At 43.9% G+C, this 23525-nt stretch overlaps 2 protein-coding genes and 1 non-coding gene across 9 annotated transcripts in view; 1 reads left to right on the plus strand and 2 right to left on the minus strand.

Annotated features, from left to right (window-relative positions):
• Positions 1–2694: 2694 nt before the first annotated feature.
• On the minus strand, positions 2695–8116 carry RpL13A (ribosomal protein L13A). The gene is made up of 6 exons (XM_077631769.1): positions 7970–8116; positions 7349–7421; positions 7075–7140; positions 5586–5833; positions 3307–3429; positions 2695–2823 (listed from the first exon to the last, which is right to left on the minus strand). Exons 1-6 carry the CDS (start codon positions 7988–7990, stop codon positions 2737–2739), a joined length of 618 nt encoding a protein of 205 aa, XP_077487895.1. The 5' UTR covers positions 7991–8116; the 3' UTR covers positions 2695–2736.
• Positions 2891–2960, minus strand: LOC144099630 (small nucleolar RNA SNORD34). Its single transcript, XR_013307451.1, has one exon. It is a non-coding gene; the product is annotated as a small nucleolar RNA SNORD34 (small nucleolar RNA).
• A 292-nt stretch (positions 8117–8408) lies between the features above and the next one.
• The window catches only part of LOC144098859 (uncharacterized), a 28883-nt gene continuing 13766 nt past the window's right edge, over positions 8409–23525 (plus strand). Inside the window, exons 1-11 of one of the 7 annotated variants that reach the window (XM_077631771.1) lie at positions 8409–8747; positions 9041–9077; positions 9423–9535; positions 9603–9776; positions 12824–12927; positions 14200–14278; positions 15590–15879; positions 18617–19303; positions 20782–20981; positions 21521–21626; positions 22250–22420. In XM_077631771.1, coding sequence (XP_077487897.1) covers positions 9493–9535; positions 9603–9776; positions 12824–12927; positions 14200–14278; positions 15590–15879; positions 18617–19303; positions 20782–20981; positions 21521–21626; positions 22250–22420 — 1854 coding nt within the window. In that variant the 5' untranslated portion in view covers positions 8409–8747; positions 9041–9077; positions 9423–9492. Of the gene's footprint in view, positions 8748–9040; positions 9078–9309; positions 9536–9602; positions 9777–12823; positions 12928–14199; positions 14279–15589; positions 15880–18616; positions 19304–20781; positions 20982–21520; positions 21627–22249; positions 22421–23525 lie in introns of all 7 variants that reach the window. The other 6 variants (XM_077631774.1, XM_077631775.1, XM_077631772.1 and 3 more) reach the window with 6 other exon arrangements.

A 23525-nucleotide genomic window follows, 5' to 3' on the forward strand; every position in this document is an offset into this window, starting at 1 on the left:
TAATAAATCTTTTCTTCCAACTGCAATAGAAAATTGGAACCTGCTACCCGACTACATTGTTAACGAGCGCGACGCTACTAAATTTCGACAGGCATTAATTAATCACTGTACTGAATAAAAGACACTTCTCAAACTTCACCCAGTTAACTTATTATTTTTCTTGTTGTTGTTGTAGTTGTTACCGCCTAATTCAGCCTTGTGCCCTTCATTATTGACCAACGTTGTATTGTGATGTATCGTTTTTCATTTTATTGTATTGCATTATGTTTTGTTGTATTAACGTATTATTCTTAGTTGCATTTGCTTTGTCCCCCCCCCCCCCCTTATGTAATGCCTCAACAGAGGCCTTTAAGGGTATAATAAATGATGATGATGAAAGCAAGATATTTAACAAATAAAAAAATGCCTACTACTCTGCGAGTGTCAGTATGGCTACCCATGGAAACCGCCAGTCTCTCGACCACAAACGTAGCCAGAGAGATGCAGCTTTTCGCTTTCGACAAGGGTTAATTGGAGCTAAACCACCAACAATTTTTTTTTCAAGGATGAACACAGTGGCTTACCAAAATATTTTCTACACAACCCGAACGTAACTTTTAGTGTACAAGGCACTTCTGCCCATCAAAACCACACAAGTTGCACACAAGCTCAACACTGTCTTATGCTCTCTTTAAGTGTTCATCGAACCATTGGTCTTAATCACCTGTCAGGTCATCATGAGTAGCTTCCATTTTGTTTCAGCAGCCATTAAACCAACTGAGAAAAGCTGCTTCCAGCATTTTTTTGGTCGTCAGATAAACTGCTTCACCTAGACAATACCTTTTATACATCCGCTCCTTTGCACTTTCAGCCTCCTGCTGCTCTAATGCTTCAAAAGAATGCAGTAATGATGCGCTGCAGAAGCCACAGGCGGCCACAATTCCTTTGCGATCTGCAGGAAGGATGCCATCTGCTCTGTCCACAGAAATAGACAATCCATTGCGATATGCAAGAATTTCTAAGATTTTCTACAGTAAATTGCTTTTTCATGCTGAATCCCTGCAACATGCTCCCATATGCCCTTGACTCGCAATGAACAGCAGTTCCTCCACAGTTCTCTGTACGAAGAACTAATCTTCTGAGTTCATAATAAATCGTTGTGTAGAGGCAGATTCTGCCAGGACCCCAATGATGTGGTGCTACCACTTCCATACCGGCCAACCCAAAGTTGTTTTGAGCACAGCTCTCGGGCACCCATTCCTGGGTTCTGCGTCGTAGTAACCGGTTGTCCATTAACATTGACTAACCGCTTTGTATCGGGTTGGCGCCCTGGCCACTAAAAAAACAGTAAACAATAAAGAGTACACTAAAAACAGCAAAACAATTCTGTCGCACTAGCAGAGTGAAATGTGGTTAGCCGAGGTTGGTGAAAAGGAAAGACTAACCACATATCGGAAGTTATTACAGACTAAAAAGGAGAACATACCCACAGGCTCACAAAGTAGTGTTATGCAAACTAATACATATCCACACCTCAGCCTTCTGCATAGGATACATTCTACGTTATACTCAGATAGCTGTCCATTTTGTGAGGATTACTCGAACGTATTTATGGTGTGGGCATGCAACAACAAAAAAAAAAGACCGGAGCTAGCGATCATCAGAAACCCCACTTGAGCAGTGGGAGGATGCCGACCAGCTCACGCCTGGAGGGGTGCAATGGTCGGCAATCTCCAACGGAGTCCTGGACTAAGGACTCCACTCACCATATATTTTTTGCTAAAAAGTTCTATTCATTCATTCACACCGGAAATTTGGTTTTGGAAGAAAGGAAATGGCGCAGTGTCACATCTTGGCGCGCTGTAAATGGGAGGAGTTAAAGAGGTGTTGTAGTTGGAGGGCTCAGCCTGACCGGGTTCGAAACCGGGAACTGCAGCTCAGTAGCCGGGCACCCCAAACACAGAGCCACCGCGGCCGCAAAACCTTAATTCGTGGAGCTGCGCTCAATGTTCACATTACCGACAATAGTCTGTCATTTTTATTTTTGGAAGTTCAAAAAAACCACTCGATAACCCTGGAGGTGTGTTCACATTTCTGCTCATAGGTTGTTACCAAACTGCATCTGTACTCGCTAATTTCAATGTGGATAGCGGCTGAAGTACCTCGGAGGGCAGCAACCATCTTCTCTCTGCCTTCTACTGAAATCCATTTCCTCGAGGATCCAGATCATTACCCCTTTGCATCTATTATACAATTGATAGCTTTTACAGAAACCTTTTCTGTATGAGCAATTTTCTTTCTATTGGCTTCCGGGCACAGCTTTCGAAAGCGATTAAGCAACACTGGACCTGCAGAGTTCGATCAAAGATGCCTGTGGCATTGTATGACCATCACTGCTCACGAGGCTCCATTGCTAGTCTAGCACTTCTGAAGAGGCCACAGGCGGCCTATTTTGCAGTATTGCTCATACTCCAGACACAGAATATGTGGTGTAGCGAGACTGAATTCCGAAAAATCACATTTCAGCCTATCATATTAAGGTGCACTTCTGACAATTGAAATAAGAATCTCTGGTGTCCTGAAGCCAAAATTAGTGTGTACTGTATTTGACTTGTTTGCAGGAATAAGCAACGTTCTGCACAGTACCAGCATTGCCCACAACTACTAGCATGCACTGTTATTCAGAAAGTGCACAGAATTTCAAAACCACAGCACTTGGATGGCCCACTGTCATTTAATTACAGTTCGAAGACAAGTTCAGACATCGTAGCCGTAGCTCTTGATAACCTTTGCCATAGGTTCAACCTGTTTCGTTGAGAGCTCCTTGGCTTGAGCCAGCAATTTCTGCAAAGGAAATAAAAAGATATGAGCTCCACGTTCCAAAAAGTCAAACGAGTGGTTAACACTGGTCAGGATTCTCAGTAAAGTTTTGATATCACAGGTCATCAAACAATGTAGGTATGTAAGCATCATGGAATCCAACTAAGGATATGTGATCTTTTCAAACACCCTCTCCAGAAGCACACCATCTCCACAATGCTGCTGATAAGCTAGCTTAATTGCTGTGCGCATCAATGACAGTGCACTGTCATTACAACCTGGGTCCAGGCTTTCATAAAAGATCAGTGCACAGTAGAATGCATATTTGATGGAGCCTCCACACAACTTGCTTCCTGCGCAGCCTTTAAGGCTGCTGAACTCTTTGCTCCATGTAAATATTACCAACAGCACATTAGAGAAGCAAAAGCATTGACAAATTTAGGAGTGGTGGTGCTTGAAGAAGATGTATGATCACCTAGCCACGAGCACAACGCAGGTCGTATTTACCCTATCAGCCTTCTTGGCCTTGTAGTAGAGGGCCGACTTGGCTTTTCGCTTGAGCTCAAGGGACTCGATGACACTCTGGTACTTCCAGCCAACTTCATGACCAAGGCGGCCGAGGGTGCAGTACTGAAAAAAAAAAACCACAGCAGCCAGTCAGTCACTGCTCACAAAAGAATTTCATTGCAGAGATGTTTGAGTTTTATCAGCTTGCAAAGGTGATCGCATCGTCCTCCATGAGGGCTCGATGTAGGTAAGGAATGACAAGCTCATCACAAGGGGGAAAAAAACCATTAGACAGTGTACAGATGAGGCGCAATGGAGCGCACACCTAAAGTGATAGTCTACTGTTGAAGACTACACACTAACCAAATTCTCACCCTTACGGGTGCAAATCAGCTGTCCCCAGACGAACACCCTTCAGGAAGGGTGCGCAGCATGAAAGTTTAGATGGCGCGCATCAGTCCAAGGCTTTTGCTTCATGGGTGAATCAATGTGGAGCACCCTTCCAACATGCATTCGTAGAGATGTTGCGGAAAAATAGCACCCTTTAATGAGGGTGCAACCATTACATCCTCTGAAGTATCAAGTGCACCCTTCCTTAAGGGTGCTGATCTCCGCACCCTTTTTTAGCACCGAACAATTGGAAAAGGGTGTGGACAGCTGATTTACACCCTAAAGGGTGAGAAATTGTTTAGTGTGTAGATAAAACTTCAAAAAGGCAGACTACCGTTATGCTAACAGTGGCATTGCTGTCAGCAGTGCTTGTTACTGGCAAAAAGGTTACCTAGGATAGATTTCACCCATATTATTTTAAGACTGTGTTGACCATCTTCATGCCCTCAAAATATGGTTTAAATAAAACCTATGCAGCTTGGCTGATGTCATTCTCATTCTTGCTGCTACCCACTGCCTAGGTGGCGCGGCAGTCACAGTGGTTATGAGGTCTTTTTCGAAGTGAAAAGCTTCACTAAGCGGGTCAGAGCCGAACTGGTGAGTTATGCGCATGCGCGAAAACGAGTGGCGCCATGCGCTGCGCAGGTGGTCGCTCCTTGCCGCCATAGACTCCGTCACCTGACCTTTCAGCGCAGCCGCACACTACTGCACATGTGGATGCGCAAGGAGGCTATATAATGCGCTTGCCAGAGAATAGGCATGCACGCTCGACATGGAAGGGAAGGAGAGTGCAGCTGCTGCTAGACTACGCAGAAAAGCTGAGAAACTAAATTCGTCAGATCCAGAAGTACTCGCTTGGGAGTTGGCTGCACAACAGCGAAAAAATGATAAAAGCCAAAGCTAAACGTGCAGCGGAAACGCCTGAACAACAAGAAATATGCCTTGCTAAACAACGTCCGAAAGAAGCCGAAAAGCGTGTCTTGGCCGCATCTTCAGCCAGCAGCAGCCAAGCGAGGAAGAGGAAACAAGAGAGTCAGCAGAGGAAAATACCAAGACTCGCCGTTACGACGACCACGTGGTACGACTTAGTGAAAGTTTTGAGTGAGACTAGGGTGTTTACGAAACTTTGTGATAGATAAACAATGTATACAATACCAGCTAAGGTACGAAGCATAACCATGACTTCAAACCAAGCATAACTGGAGCTTTTCGCTTGTATATCCAGATAGATAAACAATGTATACAATACCAGCTAAGGTACGAAGCATAACCATGACTTCAAACCAAGCATAACTGGAGCTTTTCGCTTGTATATCCAGGCTTAACCAGAGCTAAGCCACTGCCTAATTCTTTTTTGCACTACCACGAGTGTCATTCCCATTGTGAAAAACTGTTTCTTAGTGCCATAGCCAGTTAGTTATTTGGGCAAGGAGATTTCAATTGATGCAAACATGGCAGACAATAGACTGTCCCTTTAAAATCCCATTTTACTCTAAGCATGCAATGTTGCAGGGTGTGCTTGGAAAAGTCGATGCCATTGCGTTTCCGCATTAAAAAAGTTAATAGACTGTCGTTCCCAGCTCAGAGCCTGTTAAGGAAGAGCCTGGAAGCAGTTTACACCAATGAAGCACTGGGTTATCACCCACTACACTCCTATCAGTCCTTGGACAAAGAAGCAGAAGAGGGAAAGTGACCAGCTTCTGGAAGACCTGCTAAAGCACACACCAGTACACACCACCTGACAAGCCACCCTCTGTACCACATACCACAATATGCCACTCAAGCGACGGTGACATTGTATAAATACCCCACACATGCCATGGTATCGTTGATGACCATCATCAAGACCATGGCTTCCTGTCAGAAGCAGCTAAGAGGGGTTCACGCACCCTGCGCCTCGGGTTGAGTCTGAGCACACGCAGAGCCGATGGCACCACCATGCGCTTCGTGCGGTGGTAGGGGGGTGGCACGCCCTCGAACACCTTCAGCCGGTCCAGGGCGAGGGAGCCACGCTTGGTCTTGTGTGGCAGCATGCCACGCACGGTGCGCCACATGATCTTGCTGGGCGCCCGGAAGTGGTACGGACCACGCGCCGGGTTCACATTGCAGCGCTTCCGCAGGAATGACAAGTACTTCACTGCACGCAAAACAAGGAAGGTGGACATGCATGAATGCCAGTTCCCGAAGTGCGGTGCACACTAAAAGGTGGGCGGCCGCGCATAACATACGAATATTTAAATTAAGTCAGGATTATAAATTTCATTTTTTCTGGTAGAGCACTTAATACCTGATCACATTTAAAATGTAAAAAACAAAAATGCAATTTCTGTTGCTAGTTCACTGCATGCCCGTGTTAGGAATAGGTGCATAAAATTTCAATTAAGAATGATCATTCACAGAAAAATTACCCATGCTTACGTCACATGACACCAAAAAGTTTGTTTTGAGAAATACAAAGGTGAAGTTTACAAATTCAGAAAAAAAAAAAAACATCACGCAGAGGCACGAAATGTGCCATACTCGAAGCTGGGGCACCTATAACACACAGCGAGGTCTTTTGCTTACATTATTAGTCCACTTTCTCACTTGTTTTCGGTAGTTGTCTGAAGGACACAGCCCTTTGTACCCACCTGTAACCTGGCGACGCAATCCCTCTTTACCAATACCGTAGTTTCAAGCCAACGTACGGCTTACAAAGTTCATTTAAAGCATCATGCCAGTTCAGAGCCCACTAAGTGATAAGCCAATTGAAACACTTATTTGAACGTCGCATACCTCGTTTCGGAACGCCTATTTTGTGCACCTTGTTCCCTTGACCCAGTACTTCAGATCTCTAATCCAAATGAGCCGTTAACAGGTGGCGCAAGCCATGCCTTTGATGCTCGTGTATAGAGCAAATGGTTCTGGCGACGTTTATTTCTTAAAATGTGTCTGATTTAAAGTAAATCCTCACTCATGAAGCACTTGCCATGCTGTCCTACAAAGAACCTCTTACACCAATTAAAGCAAAAACTGATTTAAAAACGTGTCACCCAAGTTGGTGCAGGGCTTCAATACTGTGAACGTGCAGCTAAAACCAGATGTTGCCCAAATGCAGTTTTTTCTGGTACAACATGATCACGGCAATTGCTTTCATATGTGCAAGCAGCAGGTTGCCCGATCACAGAAACCGCGTTTAACTGTTTTGCATCCCGCGTAGTTCAGTCTCGGGACTTCTTAGGCCAGCCATGACGGGGGTTGCAAGCTAAGCACATGACTTAGCCACGTCTAGAGTAGGCTTACCAAAGACGCGACATCACAAACCGATATTTCAACCGTGGAGCGATGCGAAAGTGCGTTGCTGCAGATGAGCAAGGCGTAAACGTTCGGTGGACTTACGCTTATTCCTGAAGAAGCTTCCGGAGATGCAGATCCCCTCGCACCGCACGACCACCACTTTCTGGCCTGTACAGGCGAGCAAAAAAAAAAAAAAGAACAGCGAAATATAGCACCACAACCGACACCTCTGGGGACAAAAGCATCACAACAGAGCTCAGATGGTGATGCATGGGTGAGGTATAATCACATCGACTTCATACAGGTGGATGTGTGAAAGTTATCATCATGTTAACAATACACTGATGTCAGCATGCTAAAAGACGAGAGTGCTTACCATGTAGCAGTGTTTTTGCGATTAACGCGGACAGACGGCCAAGCAAATGGCCTTGGCCGTCGATGACAAGGGGCTGCAAGAATTGAAGCAGAAAAACGAGTTATCGTGAGAAGACTTTCAACGACATCAGAAAGTCAGTGCTGGCGGCTCATTTTACAGCCAGCAAGAGAGTAAGCAGTACCGTGTTGCGCACAGCTCGCATAACAAAAGTCCGGCTAGGTCAGACCACGTTGACGGGAACACTTATGCCGGCACTGGCATGAATAGGCCTAGCACCACCTAACGCCACATGTGGCATACTTTACTCATAAAACCGTAACATTCCCTCGTTCAATGCTAAACAGCAAATGGAGTAATGCAGAAATACAGCTAAAAAAAAAAACGCAACGCCTTCGAGAGTGAACAAAAGAGCAGTTCGCAAAACGCAGCCAACGAGGGCACCACTCGAAGCTATCGCCACGTGAAAGGAATCTACCGAGAAAAAATGAGTTTTTAGAAAGCCAAGTAAAATGCAGCTGAATTTGTGACATTTATGTACTGCCAACCGTTACAAAGTAGAAAATGTAATAAAAGCACGGTATTTGAGTCCTTACGCAGCGAAAAACGAGCAGCACCACGCACCTTCCGTGAAAACCCACTCATGTCGACCGCAGAAAAGAGACCTGCGACGGGGTTCTCCCAGAAACCAACACGGCGTTTTAGGTGGCCAGACGAAGTTGATGAATCGTTCCCGCAATCGTGCCAGAAAAATATATGCTAGAAATAATCAATGTAAGAATACCAACAAATTTATTTAGCATGAATATTATAAGAGGTTAGGCTACAAACGTAATTGTGACTGTACAAGACTATCTAGTTCACTATTAAAAGACTCTCTTAAAATGATAAATTTATCAAAGCGACCATGTTTCGTGATTGAAGCAGCAGGTCTGTATTAAAAAGCTCTATAGAATTGCAAGAAAACGCAACTTACTAATTTTTTTTTTCAAAGCGCTTTAATCATAATACTTTTTTCCCAAAATTTGGAAGTTAGCAGATTGTCGCGCCATTTGCGGCACTCGGGTCAACTGCGCTTTGTAATGTGATGGAGGAAGTAAAATGTTGCAAAGAACCGCGAAGAACTTGTTGCCAGCTTGTAGGCGGCGCGGTAACCTGCTGTTATTTAGATGCTTGTTAAATGATCCTGTTGTATTTTGGTTCGGAGTTTTCTAGCTAGTGCGGTTAAATAAAATAGCCGTCTCTCTACTTTTAACATCTTTTTTACGCGCCGTTTCTAGCCGCTGTGGATTGTGGTCGCTGGCCTAGGCAGGCTAGCATGGCAAACTATGCTTTCGGTTGTTTTTTTGTGGTGAGAAGTTGAGGGATGCTTGAAACATGTGAGTTTGTGGAGCAATGTTGGGTAAGTACGAAGTTTCGTTTCCAAAGTAATTTAACTATGTGCTCGTTTATTACTTACGATCACTTCGTGAGCGCTTTTGAACTTAAAAGCTTTGTCGTGTCTTCGCTCACTTTAATTAAGCCCATGGCGCGAATCCTCGTTTTGAGTCTCTTCCCAGATGACCTGGACAACTTTATTTGGACTCTGTAAATAGTGTAAATATGACTACTCCCTATGTCCTTTCTTGCTGTCCCCTCACCTCTTTCGTTTCTCTTCTTCAAACTGCCTCCTATCCTCTATTTCCGCTGTCCCAGCTCAGGTGTCGCCGATACAGTGATGGCAGATGCCGAGGTGAGCAAAAATCTTTTAACTTCCTTTTTGTTATATTTTTTGATTTTTGATTAAACACTTACTACTACTACTACTACTTCCCAGCGTACACAAACTCGTGTGTGTATGCTATAGAGGCAGTTATTATAGTGATAGAGCGTGAAGGGACGTGCAAATGTTGCATTAATATAGTATATAACGTAATACATACCTGGCTAATCTCATTCTTGACTTGATGGCTGACTTTGTGCAGGTAGAGCCCGGGCGTGTTATTCCACCCTCTGTGTTCTCACACTATTCATCGCTCATGGCTGCGCTCAACTTTGTCGAAAGGTCATATATGTATTTTTCTGTTGTTTTCCGCAGGGTGTGTTGAGGTCTGATTGGCTTCTTTCATTCAGTTAGTGTGCTTTGCGCACTAAAAACGGGGAGTACCATGGAGTATTTGATGCCTTCTGAAATCGCTCGCTTGGTTCTTGGTGAGTACTTTTGCTGTCGCGGGCTCTTTTGGCCGCTAGTTGTTGTCTCACCTCTTCGGGGTTTCAGGTTACCTGAAATCTACAGGATGCCACTCGACATGGGAAACATTTTTGAGAGAAAGCCCCGATTTGAAGGAATACGCCGAGTACGCCCGCAGGGGCAGAGAATACCCAACCACCATTGGTGGGAAAAACCTTATGCAACTTCTTGATGCTGGCTTTCAGATCACCCAAACTCATGGTATGTAGCATTGTAATATGTGTTTGATGACTCTGAAAGTTGCTTTACAAAGGCAGTTGAAGGCAAACTGGATAACAGATGTATCTTGTTTTGCTTTTTGGGCACTGTCTGTTCTGCTGGAAGCCGGTAGAATCACAGGGATGAAATTCTCCTGACACTTACTCTCCATCGGCTGCTTAGCAGAATGGAATCTGTGTTCTTTTTTTCACGGTCCCTGACTCCCCCGAACACTGTTCAGTAGTAGTAACAAACATTTATAGCATGGAAGTGGCAAGTATGAGCTTACTGAGATCAGCCTGTAGTTTTTGCCGTGTTGACTCTGCATTTGCCAAAGATCAGCTGTGTTGTAGGTTGTGAGAACAGTTCCTTTGCCATTTTTGTCATCTAAGAAGCAATTTGTTGTCCACTTAGCACACGCAGCTTGACACAGCCGAGAGTGAAAGCAGTGAATGCTGCTTGCGCTTTCGGCTGAGATAGCCAGAAGCTCCGATGTGGTCTGCAGTCCGTATGCAGGACTAACCAGGAAGCCCAGCTACTCATCACTTCGCACGTCTGAACATCTGTCCTTAGCTTCTAAGTTGCCGGCAGCCCCTGTGCTGGACTGGGGCTGGAGCCGGACGATTCTCCCGGCTGCCGGAGTAATAGACACAGCCGTCTTTTTGTATTTACATACCTGTTAAATTTGAGTTGAAGTAGCTTGGGAAAATGCTATCAGAACTTATCAAAACCCACTTGAAATCAGGTTGATTCTTCTTGTGGTTGGCACATTGAATAGCTAATAGAAGATTGAAATGAGAATGACCAGCAAATCAAGGTTGTCTATGCCAAGCCAGAGAAAGCAAGCCAGCATTTGTGCAGTCGATCTCATCCTTGTGTCATTATATTTGACGTCTTTGAGTGATGGATCGAGGTGACAATTTACTTATTTATTTCATACTATGAATCTCACTATCAACTAGATGTGTGCAGAGAGCAGTTACGTTTTAAAGGTATTACAATTTCTTGAAAAATAGGGTTTCGTTGACAGAAAAAAAAATGGTGTGAATGCCAATTGTGTATGGTTGTTCATTATACATTTCTATGCACTGCAAGTAATGGCAATTTTTCAACAAGAAAGTTCCTTGCCAGTGCCTCGAAAGTGGTTTGCAAGAAATACCACCTTGCAGTGTTATTGCATCTTATGTTATTGTTAATGTACTTGCAGTTGTTTCACCTTTGGTACTTAAGAGGTTATTATGTATGTAACCTAGTGCAGTGGTCATAAAAAATGTGGCCGTGAATTGCTAATTATTACTCTGAGCAGGTATATTTTTCTTGTAACCTCTCCATTTTGTGGTTTTAACGTTGAAAAAGGTGATTTTTGCTGAAATTTACCGACACGATGAAATTCTGGCTAGTTCTACAGCACTGACACTTGTTTTGCAGTGGCTGGTTTTTATATCTGTAAAATTAATGTCACCTTGTACACATTGTAAATGTGCTGTGAGAGTAATTCAAATGATTTGCGGATGCATTGTGAGCTTATAGTGCATTGTTGCTTTTGGAAGACCGTAAATTTTGTGGGGACACATTCGTATTGTTTGCAAAAAGCTACCTAGCTATTTAATCTCGGTCTATGTTGAAATAGAAATGAAAGGGAAGGTTTCGGTTAGCTATTTAAGTGGATGTATTAGTTCCTCGCCACGGTGGCTCAGTGGCTTTGGCTTTTGACAGCTTATCCTAAGGTTATACGAGTTCTACCCTGATGGTGGTAGCCACATTTCATTAGAGGTGAAATACGAAAGCCCACATGTGACATGCGATGTTAGTGTATGCTAAAGAATCCTGAATGGTCTAAATTAATCCAGAGTCCTCCTCTACAGCGTTCCTTGTAGTCCATGGGCTGCTTCGAGATGTTAAACCTCACAATTTACAGTGTTGAGAACATATTACATTTAGCAGATAATGGATGGAGGCAAGAAATTGTTATTGTGTGTTGTTTATTTGGTATTATGCACAAGCATTAATAAGCATGGATCACCATGTGGAATTTAGCAGTGCCCCAGTAAACGATTTGCAATTGAATCTGTTTTCCTGTGTTCCGTAGCCAAATGCTTACTTTGACGTCACAAGTGGGGTTGAGGCCACATGGGACGTGTAATATAATAAACGTGCGAGAACTGGGCCTAGTTAGTTGTACATGCTACATGCAATGCTTTCTGTATGTCGTGTCATTTGTTTCGTGGTTGTCAGTAAATTGTATACCACGTTGCATGTATGATGTAATATAATTGCTGCTTTGTTCTAATTTTCTTCAGCTTTTGCACTGGCTTGCCCCTGGAGCCATAGTGACAGTGAGGGAACAAACACGCGGCTTCAAACTTGTGATGCCATAGCCACTGTCTGACTGCTGAACCTGAAACCGCATTTGAGAACAAGCTCAGTTATAGATTATTTACCTGGAGCAGGCAAATGCGGCATGACCTGCAGCTGCCGTGGTGGCTGAGTGGTTATGGTGCTCGACTGCTGACCCGAAAGATGTCGAATTGATCCCAGCTGCGGCAATCACATTTTGGTGCAGGCGAAATGCTTGAGGCCTATGTATTGAGCACTGTCAGTGCATATTAAAGAACCCCAGGTGGTTGAAATTGTCCGTAGCCCTCCACTATGACGTCCCTCATAGCCTGAGTCGCTTTGGGATGTTAAACCTTATAAACCAACCAAATTAGCCAACTGTGACATGATGATCCGTGTTTACTTATGTCTTATGCACTGCTCCAAACAAAATATTTGGTATCTCTACCCCTGTAATTGCCAAGCATGGCATAAAATGTCCGACTGCAAGCAGCTTTTCACGGAGTCCATCCGCACCACTACTGTATTGTCGATGATTTTCTGCACAACGAAAGTCCAAATGGGGTCACCAAATCATAAAGCCATGTCTATTGGTTAACTGTGCCTGAGTCACAGTAAGAATAGGGTGCCCTGTAGCATGACATGCTAGTAGAGGGAATAGCATGGTATTTCATTGTTAATTTTTTTGTTGTTGCTCTCAAATTTGTGTTCAGGAACGTCCAGCTCGTCAGGAGAACTAGTGCCAAGCCTTCAAAACCTGTCGGCCCTGCTGAGAGATGTCCTCTCACATATGCAGTCTGCCCCACTGGATGGCAATGTGAGTTACACACATGCAGTTGTACAAGAGAGCAAGTCAGTGAAATGGCTTTTATGTTATCCTGACGAAAAGCCCTCCTTGAGTCAGGAAGGACATCTGGCATTATGGAAGCTTCCTTACAAGCTTTTCGTGAACTTAATGACAGTTGTTAGGCTAAGTTGGAGCCGTCACTTGTGAAAAATTTGTCCTGTAGCTTGCACATGTTTTGAAACCTTTCAAAAATTTTCTCCTGCACTGCTGTCTTGTTGCACAAAAATATTTTATGATTAAATTTTGAGGTCTACTTCAGGTATTATTAGTCTTTGTGTGCAGTAGAAATAAACCACTATCGCATGAAAGACTGGCCTTTGAAAGAGCAGGTTCAGCCACCAACTTGTAGTGCTGTCGTCACCTGTTGTGAAAGAGCAGCATTAGCAAGGCCAAGCAGCAGGCTTGGCCATTCCAATTTTCCATCATTTCATCAGATGGCAATGTCGGTCTACTGTGCTCTTTGAGAGCTCACTCTTCCTAAAGGGCATGCGACAACAGGTGTTCATGTCCTCTGCAAAAATCAGGCAAGAACTGTAGGCAAGACCTCAAAATGTTGTTACTGGTAGTAAGCGAGGCAGGTGTGCCTGAGAAGGAATATTTAAAAGGTGTCAAAATAAATGTGGTTGCTGTGATCGTTCAGAGAGGCGCATTGGCTGATGTCAGTCGCAGCCCAGCATATATGCTAATAATTGTGGTCACATTATATAAAGACCCTGGAAAAAATGCATGAGCAACAACTGCTTGTGTAGTAAAGAAGCTGTATTGCATTTATAAAAAGTTAGCAAATCGGTCATTACTAGTACACGTTGCCCTTTGCCATCAGCTCCTATGATTTTGGTCGCCCAGAATAACTGATACATGGGGATGTCTATTACTGGTACCATATATACGTCAAATCGAGGTTCATAAGGGCTATGTGAGCTAACTGCCTCTGTTATTAGTCTCCTCATGTGGTCATGGTCATATTTTCATGCATATGCTGACAGGGTCTCAGAATGCCTAATGAGGGTTCCGTAAAGCATTCATGCTGAAAAATGACTTTTATGCAGTATACATGCGATTCTTCACACAGTACTGTAGACCGCTATGAATATCGCAGTGAGTTCATTGAATTAGATGTTAAAATTTGCTAAGGCTATATGATGTTAAATACATTGGTTCTCCATGTCTTCCTCTCATATTGATACTTTTGTTATTAAAATATAGGTAGTTTGCATTTCACCCTAAAAATGAAATTTCCAGAGAAGGAATTCGGACATCCTCTCTTCATTACCTCCGCAGACTGCCTCTTCACCTGCAAGCAGAAATGACGTCCATTCAGGTAAAAACTTATTATTCTTTTCTGTTTTTCTGTGTGTGGAGCTCCTTGACTCAGTTTTAATACAGTAGAACGTCATGTATATGTTCCCGGTTCGTACGATTTTCTGGTTCATATGCTCAAAATTGCAAGCAGTAAAAATTTCTCATAGAGTTACTCTGCTTTTCTTCTTATTAATATTTTCCCGGATAATGCGACTTCCCGGCATGTACGTTGAAAATTTCGCCTATTGTGACCGCATGGTACGTTTAATGACCGCCTAAATGTTCGCGAACATTCGAGCGGGCCGAGCTTGGGGGCATGGCGATGTGATCAGAAGCCCCAGTGGCAGTCAGCTGATAGAGTGGCTTCTCTGCTATGCACACGTGCAATGGGGCAAAGCATCTGGAAAACTACGAGTTCAAGAGTGACAGTGAACGGTCCCAGCTTTCACCCTTGCTGTCGCAGGCCTGGATATGTTGCTAAGTTTATTTCGCTCTAGGGGCAACACAAACACACTATAAGTGTAAAAGGACCGTAGAAACTCTTCAGATATTCTGCCAACAAGCGCTAATCTGCCTTTACAGGAAAAAGCGTCAATAGATGCCTTTGTACTTCATTATTAATCACATTTTTCATACTATTGGTTTTAGACCATATGTTCTCCCGGATGATACATTTTCCCTGCATTTTTTAGAAAATTTAATCAGCGGGGTTTGCTGTATTCAGTGATGTACAGGCAGCTGCAATATTAAATGGAACACAGCGTGAGCACTCAACCAATGGTCACTCCATAAGTATGAACAACAAGCGTGCTTTGTAGGTCGCCTGTGGTTGTATAATAACTGTAAGACATTTTTTATTTACTGCAGTAATGAAAATGAAAATTGGTTTTTGGGGAAGGAAATGGCACAGTATCTGTCTCACATATCAGCGGACACCTTAACTGAGCAGTAAAGGAAAGGATAAAGGAGGGAGTGAAAGAAGAAAGGAAGAACATGCACTGAGATGGCACAGCACATAGGCGCCAGGAACTCCGGATCAGTAGCCGAGCGCCCTAACCACTGAGACACCGCGGCAAGTAATAACAGCTGAATTTGTTCTTGTGTGCAAACTGACTATTTGTTAGCACTGCATGTGCATATCAGTGATATACAACACAGTTTCAGTGATCATGAGAAGTTGCAAGGCTTGAAATGAAGAACTTGTCACCACACCACAGTTTCAGTAATTTCCAGAATTCTTTCTTTTCTTTTGCTTCTCCTTTTGTCTCGCCTTCATTATTGCTTGCCCGCTTCTCTTGATTGACACTGGAGGAAATTGCTTTGTTTGCAGGCGCAAGTTCACTTCCCCAGCAGCCATACCCTGGAGACACGCAGTTGCCTGAACCACTTCGACTGACCACTTCTGGTGGGTTTCCGCCAGCCCATCACTCATCTTCACCTCAGCAGCAGCGTCTTCATCCACATCCCAATGGTGACACCCTGAACTATCATGTCCACACTCACCTGCCTCCACTGCCTCTGCTGCCACCATCAATTGCGAGCGTACTGAAACAGAAAACGCCCTCAAAGCAACTGCCTGGGGGCCTGGCGAGATTCGAGCCTCCTGAAAAGGATGTGGGGGTATGGCAAGAATTTTGTTGTATTAATTTGCTTCCTACCTATCTCTTTTGAATCATTTTGTACTTGTTTTTCCTTTTGCGGCATGTAGTGCAAACAGCACATAGTACAAGTCTCAGTGTTGTAGCTCGTTGCAATAACTACTGACGTACAAGTGAGATAAGAGCTTTGTCAGATGCAACACTTTGACTGAAAGATTCGGTGGTGGCGACAGCAAAAAGCATGCTCCGTGGTTGTCGAACAGAATGCCTGCCGCTCTCGGCAGTGCTCAGTTTAATGCTGGCAAGGAACCATCGAGATAAGGCGCCAAAGCAACTACAACAATCAGGAACAATATGGAAGCAGTCGCGTGTGGCTGCGATCATTCGAGATAAGTCTGGTTGCATTTCGCATCACAAACAAAATGATTAATCCAAGTGGCTGTGGCACAAACAGTGCAAAAATTCATGGCAGTATTATATAAAAAGCTTTTCTCGAAATTAGCTGTACTTTTTTTGCTAAACTGTTCACTCTATTTCTTTTCACAATAATGAGTTCTTTCAAGACTATAGTTGTCAAAGCTCATTAGTATGAGAGAAAGCTGGACTTTATTTTGCCTCTGATAAGTAATAACCTTAATATCATGCAGGGATGGTATTTGAGCGATTTGAGGATGAAAAAAAAAACAAATGCCACATTGTACTTTCAGTTGGACGGCTTGTTGAGGCTATTGAGCATTATTTTATGTACTTTCAAGGCACAGCTACATGTTAAATACAACCTGTGTGGTGACCATGCAGTCTTCCATTATATGAGGTTACCCTGTTTCGTTAAACTTTATTTACCTAGTGTTAATGCTTGTCCCATTTTTTTTTTCTTGTGAAAAAAAAACTCACTATGGCATGAGCATCAGCGTACCCTCATACATGTGGGATGAGTTTATTTTTCTGTCTTACAGAAAATTATTACTGATGGCTGGCACCGTCTGAGCTAGTGAGCCAGAAAGATACGAAGTCAGCCAGTTGCGTCTCTGTAATCTGCGTAACAATGTTATCATTAGTGTATTAGTATAGTATAAGTAATAGAGAAGTAATAGAATAATTGCTTGTTGCTTGTTTCACTGATATTGAGTTTTCAGCCATGTCAATCTGGTCCCTGCATTTTGAATATTATTCTAATGTTGAATTCCAATGGCAGATCCGGATCAAGTTTTTCTGCTCTTTTGGAAGCAATCGTATTCAAATGGCAAAATGGGAGTGCGAGTTGTCTGTTCCAATGGCAGATCGGGATCAGACGTCGATCCCGGATCGCTCCGTGGAGCAGCGATATTTACTCCGCCGAAATCGGCAGATTTGACCGGAACCCCACGTGACGTTTTACTTTCTCGCGTCTGCTTCCGGTCATGACCGGCTGCATCCGTTCTGTCGCATACGCGAACTTCCTGTCGTCGCTACGCGGTGATCCGGGCAACGTACAAGCAGTATTTTTGACTTTTTTAAAATTCTCCCAAATGTAATTATTTTTCGTTTTATTCGCATCTGCTCAAGTTAAAACAAAAAAATTTCTTTAAAGGATGTCAATTCCATCGCGGTCAATTCTTTGTGCCCGCTTTTTAGACCAAAATCGTTGACTTGTTTGAACCTCCCGTGCTTTCTGATGTCAGACGACGCATACTCTCTAAGCCTAGCAGCTCTGTAAATAAGGAAGCAATCTGAAAATTTGGCGCGTTTCATCACTAGAATTTTGTGGTGCAGGCATCATCACACAAAGCGAAAGCTTCGTGCGCCTTTTTTTTTGCCGTGAACGCGAGAGACAGAGTGGCGGCAAGGACGAATCGCTGGTGAAGCGAGAGGCCGTGCTTCGAAGGGCGCCACCATGTTGCCTGAACTTGGAGCTATTCTTGCGCTGAAGTGCCCCCGCGGGAGCGCATGCATTCCATTGGCAAAATGGGAGGGAGTGATCTCCGCCTGAACTACGCGCTCCGTTTGTGATCCGGCAGAGCACTCTCGATCTGCCATTGGAATTCAACATAAGAGGATTCTGGTGTGGGCTAGTTGGTTCATTCTTTCTACGACTCAGATTGACACAGCGCAACGGAACAAGGACGAGAAGAACACAGGAAGAAGAAACACAGGAACGGAGCCCTTTGTGTGTTTCATGTTTCTTCTCAGCGCCCGTCCTGTGTTTCGTGTTTCTTCTTTCAGCGCCCTTCCTGTGTTTTGTGTTTCTTCTTCTCGTCCTCGTTCCGTTGCGCTATGTCACTCTGTGTTGTAGAGAGAATGAATATTATTGCTAGGAGTTCTCATCAACTTCCAGGAAGATGTTAGGTTTTGTTTATTGATCGCAACATTATTTGCAGTGATAGCTTTAGGTTCTAATCACTATGCTGCAGATTGAATGATAAGTAACATCTTATGCTGGATGTTTTGTTTATGTATTTACAAGTGCTACTGTCTCGTAAGCGACATAGCGGTAGTGGGTTCAGAATTTCAGTTCAAAGAAACAGAAATAATATTCGTAACTTCAAGCATTCAAACACATAAACAGGTAATGTGGTTAGAGCAGTGTATGTAGTGAATTATCCGAGTTGTCCCAAAGCTCATTTGTTAGTGGAAAAAAGAAACTAAACAATGCGATATGCCTTGGAACGAACAATCCCTCAGAATTGTATTTCTCACAATTATCAGCATCAAGTTTGCTGTTTGCACTTCTTTTCTGTGCTTTGAACATTTACTGTTACATTGTTTTGTTTCAAATTCAGGTGTCGACCCTTAGCTGCCATCCCGACCCCATCAAAACTTCTACACTGGGATGCTGTTACACACGTCCGCATGACCACCTGGCCGCATATGAGGAACGCCTTCTGGCCTACATGAACACATTTCCGAGGGCACCGCTGTATCCACCTCGAAACCCTTTCATCAGTGACGAAGAGCCTGTGAGAGACTCTGGCATTGACCTTCGGAAGCGTCCAGAAACGAGAAGTGACGACCATCCTTCGGACACGAGACAGCCAAGTCCTGCAAGCAGTGAAGCTCCTGGCACAGCAGAGAAACAACCAAGTGGCTGGCAATCTGAACCTGGCTCAGACCTTGCACATCGTCCTGAAAGCAGGGAGGGCCATTACCGCGAGAGTCAGCACAGCAGCTCAGCAGCCAATGTCTCCATGGTGACCGCTGAACTGGAAAGTGAAGGCTTTGAAGTTCTAGAGGCTGCAGCAGAGACCCAGACAGAAGTCAGTGAAGAGATTGATGTTGATGGCAGTTCACGGGGCCCTTCTCCGTTGTCGTCAGAACCTGGTGCAGCAGGTGCTGGATCAGCTTGCGCCACATCAGTGGCTTGCACAGCTGCGACTTCGTCGACACCAGCTGCGTCATGTGTGTCATTTACTGCGGCATCTGCGGCATCCTCATCTCCAATGCTGGCAACTGTAATGCAGCAGACACCGGTAAGACTGTTTGTTGACATCTGTAAGCTATTGATTTCCATGCATTGAAATGCGAAGTGAATTTTTATCATTACTTGTTGACCAGGCTGGTGGTATTAGAATTTGTTCAGGTTGTGGTGTAAGCCCTGTTTCCTGTGCCGTGTAAATTTTTGTGCCTTATTTGTAATAAAACGGTTCTCAGAGCTTTTCGAAGCCAACAAGGCTGATTCAGTTCTGAGGTTATAGTGATTACCTATCACTGAATGTGAAATGCAAACTTTCATGTGTACAAATGCATGGATGCTCATGTCACTCAATAGGTGAGCTGAGTAGACGAGTGCATGTGCAGGTATGTGAAGGGCTGATTGTCGTAACAGAAGATAGCACGGGGAACTGTGCTGTCAAATGTGTTGATTTTAAGTTTTTACATCACAGCTGTGAAGCTCCTGTTCCTTTGATTGAGCGTTGGTGTTTTAGGCCGTTGGCGTCACCGGAGGGTGGTCACTGCCCCCTCTGGAGGGTTACTACCTGTGACCACTAGAGTATGGTTATGGGTGCATACCACAAAGACCACCCGAGGTGCTTTTACTGTGGATGGATGCGGGTACGGGAAAAGTTAAGGAATGTGGTTCTCTCTGTCTGTGGTAGCTGCTGTGAAACACGGCTCTCAAGGGGAGGCACAGTATCAAAATACCTCATCAGCTGCGCCAAAAAATTCGTATTATAGTGTATCGTGATCATCCATTGAGTTATTTTATTGTAGATAACTTGGAATGACCAGGATAGACAGCATTGGTTGTCCCTCTCAGTGTTTCTACGGTTGCCACACGCTGCAGCGCTCATTAAAGTTCTGTCACTTTTATGTCTTAAGCTTTTCTACCTGTGTCGTGTTCATGCAAGCAGAACTGATTTCTCTTTCTTCTAAATGAAGTATCAAATTCTTTTGTTTTCAGGCTCTAATAATGTGAAGCCTTCGCTGTCTAGGGTAGAGCTTTCAAACTCATCTTGTCATATGGACTGTACTGACAAATTTTTGTGCCCCACTAACCAGTAGCTGGACATGGGAGAGGAGCTAAAAGGGAAAAGGCACTGCATCCCTTCTGCTACACATGACTGCATCAATTCTTCTGCCATCTTAGCTGTAGCAAAAGTCAAGTGGTGACAGCTGGGAATAGTGCAAACATAGATTGTTACAACCTCTCAATTTCCACACAAAGCATGTCTATCTAGCGGCTGACTTGAAACTAGGACGCAGTGAGCAGCCTAGTGTCAAACTGTGAACATCGATGAAGTGATGCGACGCAAATAGAAAAAAAAAAAAAGATGATTTTCATAACAAAGGATGAAATGTTGCAGGGCCAGTGGGCTGCATGTGTGAGACTTCTGATCTAGGGAATGAAATCAGCTGCACAGTTCCGACTTTTCATACAAGGTTCCTTTTTATGCCTATCAAGAGCTGGTTTGCGAACAAGCTGCATGATAATATTCACTGTCTGCAGAATCCACCTGTCTCCAAAAGCCCAACATTGTTTGAGACGCCAGAAAACGTCGGAGTTCCCCCACTGCCCTCACGCTTTCCGGATCCGGACTCACCTCGTGCCATCCTGGCTCAGGAGAGATCGCTGCTGCCTTCCCTCACGACACCTGTGAAAGAGATCCGCTTTGATCCCGACCGATTCTATTCACCACGGAGGAAAAGGTTTCCCATTTTTTTTCATTTTCTCCTCGCTTCTTTTACATCCTTTAGTCTTTTGGTCATGCATTCTAAAACAGCAGGCTGGATCTGGAAAGCTTGCTTGATGTCTTCTGTTTATGGAAGAAAAACTAATGTATAGTTTATATGGAAGGCCGGAATTCTTGATAACAATCAGTCGCATACAGGAGAAAAGCTGCCTGTAGATGGACTGAACTGAAGATAAAGTGCGCTTACATCTTTCACTGTATCTGTTCCATTATGTCTTGTGTTTTCCTTACTTTTATTATTTTTAGCTCTCATTTTCACGGTGTTAAGCTGAGGTTTGGTGAGGGAAACTCAGCAGCTGCTGAAATGGGTCATGTATTATGAAGTCTTTTGTGAAAAGTGTGGGTCCAAAGTGAAAGGCATGGCTAGTAGTCTAGCTCAGTCTAGCATCTGACGCATCTGAACCACTTCTCTGGTCCACTTTTATTTGGCCAGAGCAGTTTTTCTTGGACGAGCTTGTAAAGAGCTGTTAAGTAACCACCGTTCACTATGTGCAGTCTCATACCGAGGCGTCGACTTCTGGCTGGCATCTCTCCATCTTGCAAACAGACTGGAGATTCTGGGAGTGCCACATCCTCATCTGAAGAGTGTAGAGAAGTTTCGGTAACTGCATTTTTTCTTTCTTTGTCACTATCATAACTGTTGTCACATTTGTAAGTTTTTGTTATTTGTTTTGACATTTATATTCATTGAGGGTGTTCCAAGAAACCAGTTAGGAAATATATTTTTCTGTGCTGTTTGTAGTTTGTATTTGGCATAAAATGCACCAAATTTGGGTTCATGGTAGTTTTATGTAAACTGTTGAAAGTTCGTTAATATATTTAAGCACTGGTTAATCAGTCGGGCCAATGAGAAGGCTTGTTTTCCGTGCTATTTTTACTTTGTCTTTAGCTTAAATGTAATTAATACATGTTTACATGTTTTTATCAGAACAGTGCAAAGTTTGTTAATGTAGTTGCAAAAACAGCACTTGTCAACTGATTGTACCACTTAGCGAACTTGTTTATTTGTCACCATTTTTTTTTTGTTCAGCCTAATATACTGTCAGTATATTTTTATTGCAACTTTATGTGAACCATTGTAAGAGTGGGTTAACCATGACGGCATTGGTCTGCCAGTTTGCAGGATGCTGTGGGGAATCTGAGTAGTTTTTGTCATGATGGTTTTCTGCCGTTTAACCTGTATAACATGCTTGCGTCTCTGCGTTTTCATCTTCCCCCATGCAGGCCCTTCTTGATGAGTTGGTTCACAACTACCCGTTTGTGACAAAGTTAGTGGAGAACATAAACCAGGCCGTGGTGGGCCCGGATGGCACCTGCAGTGACGGGGCGGTCTCCCGATTAGAAGCAATTCCCGAAGAGGCTGCTGTGGACACCCGGGAAATGCTGACCTCTCAGGTTATTAGCATGATCCTCGGCTTCAAATGTGTGCCAGTGTCTCTAAAAGGAACTCTGAGGGCAATTTTAAATTGGCCTGTTTAATATATGACTGCATTTGAATGGCTAAGTGGCTGTTTTCACTCAAAATATGAAAACAAAGGTGTCAAAGGTGGATACTTGGGCATGTTGGTAATCCATGATATAAGAGCGCAGTGCAAAAAGTACCTCTAGTGTGTCACGGTTCTTTGTGCTTCATATTTTATTTCCCAATACAGTCGGACCCGGTTATATCAAACTCAGTTAGATCGAATTATCCTTTATATAAAATAATTTCCGAGCACCAATAAGCTACAACGTGAGTGTGTGGAAAAATCTACGGCACATCATACAAAACTTAGCCGTCACAACCGATGGATCGAACACCGGGCTACTTAAGAAGCTGGCTTTCACTTAACACATCTCCAGAGGGTAGCTTCGCCGCAGGTCAGATTGAGCTTCAGACAACTATGGTCGACTCAAGAAGCTGTTTTCTCTTAGCACATCTTTGGAGGCTGGCTTTTCTGCTGTGCCATGTGGCTATGTAGTGCATGCAGACCAATGATAATGCACATTTTTTCATGGCATAGGCAGCAAGCACGTAGCCGGCCAACCAGAACATACGATTTTATTTAGTGCGCTGCACCAGTTGTGCCCGCTTCATCACGCAGTTTGCACGTATTGTGCGTTGTGCTGCCATCGGCAATTTCAGATGGTTTTCGTTGACTTTGTTTGCGCGCGATGGAAAAACGGCAGAACCTCGCCTTTTCCATGAAACCATAAATTATCAAGCGAGTTTATCGAGGTGCGAAGAAATCCAAAGGAGCCCCAACGTACAAGATTTCGCGAAGCACGCTGAATACCATTTTGAAGAACAAGGTTGTCATTCGAGCTAAAGCGGAGAAGGGACCCGGCGCTCGTGACACCAGATGTGTGCGCACAGCTGCGTATAAAGATGTTGAGGCGGCTGCATACAAATAGTTCTTCAACGTCCGATCACAAAACATCCGAATTTTTAGTGATATTTGTGATGGGGCAGCCGCAGGCACCTTTGTCGAACGACGACTTTGAGACCGTGGGAGAGCTT

This window comes from Amblyomma americanum, chromosome 7 (genome assembly GCF_052857255.1).
Source record: "Amblyomma americanum isolate KBUSLIRL-KWMA chromosome 7, ASM5285725v1, whole genome shotgun sequence".
In the NCBI taxonomy this organism is placed as follows: Eukaryota; Metazoa; Arthropoda; class Arachnida; order Ixodida; family Ixodidae; genus Amblyomma; species Amblyomma americanum.

Coding starts and splice junctions, on each gene's coding strand:
- RpL13A (XM_077631769.1), bottom strand. CDS start 7,990: ATGAGTGGGTTTTCACGGAAG. Junction 7,141..7,348: donor CGCAAAAACACTGCTACATG/GTAAGCACTCTC, acceptor TCGCCTGTACAG/GCCAGAAAGTGGTGGTCGTG. Junction 3,430..5,585: donor GACTCAACCCGAGGCGCAGG/GTGCGTGAACCC, acceptor TTTTTTTTTCAG/TACTGCACCCTCGGCCGCCT.